Below are 2,588 nucleotides of genomic sequence, written 5' to 3'. Positions count from 1 at the left end.
TTCTCAAAGTACATGTGAAGTTTTGTAGCAATTCAGCCCAACTTCACTCCAGTAAGCCTCTAAGGCCCCCAGCTGGTGGCTTGGGTGCAGAAATGGGGTAAGCGGTAGGACTGGTAAGAACTGGGACACTTGGCCTTAACCCACTCTCTTGATGTGTCCAACATAAGGCTTCCACTGTGGCGAGTACAGGGGAAGTCTAAGAAGGGAAGGGGACCATGTTAAAGGAGTCATCTCTACCATACAGGTCCAGCAACCTGCTGGGAGTTTAATGTACTGGGAGTTTGCTCAGACGCTGACAATTTTGAGTGGGAGGGAACCACCAACGCTTTATAAAGTGCTGCCTCTCCCGGAGCCCCTTGCTCAGGTCCCGCGGGATTCAAGAAGCTGGTTTCTGGCACCTGGCTAAGAGGACAGAAGACGTGGCGAGGGATCCCAGGGTCTGCCACCGTCCCGCCAGATCCCTGCGGCGCCAGCTCTGGCGCAGACTCCCAAGTCACCGCCTCTCCCAGCCCCGCGGCCTAGGCCGTCAATCAAGCTCGCCCGTCCCCGCCTTTGGTCTGTAGTGGAGAGCCAATCAGAGTCAAGATCCGCAGCGATGAGCTCAGCCGGCTGGCTTCCCATTGGGCGGCTATATTAAGAAAGTGGCCAAACTCTTTAAATAGCGGGCGCTAGGGCCGCAGCCTGCATCTTCCACCGCAGTCTGGTTCTTTTGGTTTGCTCTCTTGTGTGTGTTTTGGTGAGGCCTAGAGACAGGCGGGAGCGAGGCGGGGTCTGTAGCTTGACTAGCCCTCTCCGCACAAAGGCACCGACCTCACGCCGGAGGCGAGACGAGCGGTCAGCGGCCAGGAGCCTCGCAGTGCGCCCTATGCCCCCGCGCTCCCACCGCCCCCGCCGCGGCAGCCGGAACACACCGAGCGAAAGCGCCACCGCTGGGCCTGGCTGCAGCTAGCGACCCTTTCCCCCAGCGCGCAGCCCGAGGTGAGCGGAGAGCGGGACGGCAGCGAGGCATTCGCGGGGCCCCTCCTGCTGCCTGGGCCCGGCCCGCTCATGGCGGCCATCCGCAAGAAGCTCGTGGTGGTGGGCGACGGCGCGTGTGGCAAGACGTGCCTGCTGATCGTGTTCAGTAAGGACGAGTTCCCCGAGGTGTACGTGCCCACCGTCTTCGAGAACTATGTGGCCGACATCGAGGTGGACGGCAAGCAGGTGGAGTTGGCGCTGTGGGACACGGCGGGCCAGGAGGACTACGACCGCCTGCGGCCACTCTCCTACCCGGACACCGACGTGATCCTCATGTGTTTCTCGGTGGACAGCCCGGACTCGCTGGAGAACATCCCCGAGAAGTGGGTACCGGAGGTGAAGCACTTCTGCCCCAACGTGCCTATCATCTTGGTGGCCAACAAGAAAGACCTGCGCAGCGACGAGCACGTCCGCACCGAGCTGGCCCGCATGAAGCAGGAGCCGGTACGCACGGATGACGGCCGCGCCATGGCCGTGCGCATCCAAGCCTACGACTACCTCGAGTGCTCGGCCAAGACCAAGGAGGGAGTGCGCGAGGTCTTCGAGACGGCCACGCGCGCCGCGCTGCAGAAGCGCTACGGCTCCCAGAACGGCTGCATCAACTGCTGCAAGGTGCTATGAGGGCCGCGCCCGGCCCCCGCCTGCCCCGACCAGCGGCTCCCCCTCCTGGCGCCGGCTCCCACCAACCCGGAGAAGGGGGAGACCCGCGTCCCGGAACCACCCCACTGGACTGCCTGGTTTCTGCCGTTCGGACCGGCAGTCCTCCGCTGGCGGCTCTGGCTCTCGCGCCGGCTACCGGCGGACGTAGGAGGGACTGGGCGCCCCCTTCCCAGTGTCTGTGTGCGTCCGGCTGCATCGCACAGGCCCGGGCGCCCCCGCGGAGTGCCAAGGGCCCCTGAGCATCCTTTTCTGAAGAGCTAGGCGTCAGAGTGTGTGGCTGTGTTTATGTTCAATTCCCCTGGCCCCATGTTTACCCCCGTCCCCGCCTCTGGTCCCCGGAGCCAAGCTCGGCGCCCTGGTCGGCCGCGCCCCATCAGTTGTTCACCCAGAGCCAGCGAGCGCCTGTCATCCCTTGTCTGTAACATAGACCCCGGGGACTGCGGGAGGGAAGGGCTGGGGAGGATGGGGGGTGTGGTTATATAAATATAGATATAATTTTATTTTCGGAGGTAGGATGGTGTTATTTAATGGTGATGGTGGTTGGAGTGAAAGGGCGCTAGAATAGCGCCTACCCAGTCTGGGTCAGGCGCCCAGCCAAGCATGAATTGGACTTGACCATCTTTGCGAATCCTGGGAAGACTTTGGGAACTGACTGGGGGCTGAGAGGACACAGCTTCCAGACACAGCGTCTCCTGCGAACCCCTCACCAGCCGCTGGGGCAGGAGGAGGGAGGGTGTGTTTGCGGGGTTGTTTTTGCCATAAGCGAACTTTGTGCCTGTTCTACAAGTGAAAATTGTTCAATCCAAGAAACAGATTTTATTTGACTAATTTAAAGGCTAAAAATGGTTTGAGTTTATTTTTTTTCTTCCAAAAATATTCTTTGCACAATTGTTTCATTGTTTGACACTTAA

The 2,588-nt window shown here is 60.5% G+C and overlaps 1 protein-coding gene across 1 annotated transcript; it reads left to right on the top strand.

The window, feature by feature from the left end:
* The first annotated feature begins 690 nt into the window (after nt 1–690).
* Nucleotides 691–2,010, top strand: RHOB (ras homolog family member B). Its single transcript, XM_006880646.1, has one exon. It carries the CDS (start codon nt 1,048–1,050, stop codon nt 1,636–1,638), a length of 591 nt encoding a protein of 196 aa, XP_006880708.1. The 5' UTR covers nt 691–1,047; the 3' UTR covers nt 1,639–2,010.
* Nucleotides 2,011–2,588: the final 578 nt, after the last annotated feature.

The sequence above is a fragment of the Elephantulus edwardii genome, unplaced genomic scaffold (assembly GCF_000299155.1).
Source record: "Elephantulus edwardii isolate Elephantulus edwardi_28Jun2011 unplaced genomic scaffold, EleEdw1.0 scaffold00009, whole genome shotgun sequence".
Lineage (NCBI taxonomy): Eukaryota > Metazoa > Chordata > Mammalia > Macroscelidea > Macroscelididae > Elephantulus > Elephantulus edwardii.
The sequence above is the reverse complement of the archived record's forward strand: the minus strand, read 5'-3'. Positions and strand labels throughout refer to the sequence as shown.

Bases quoted from the DNA above. Each gene is read 5' to 3' on its own strand.
- RHOB (XM_006880646.1), top strand. From the start codon at position 1,048: ATGGCGGCCATCCGCAAGAAGCTCGTGGTGGTGGGCGACGGCGCGTGT.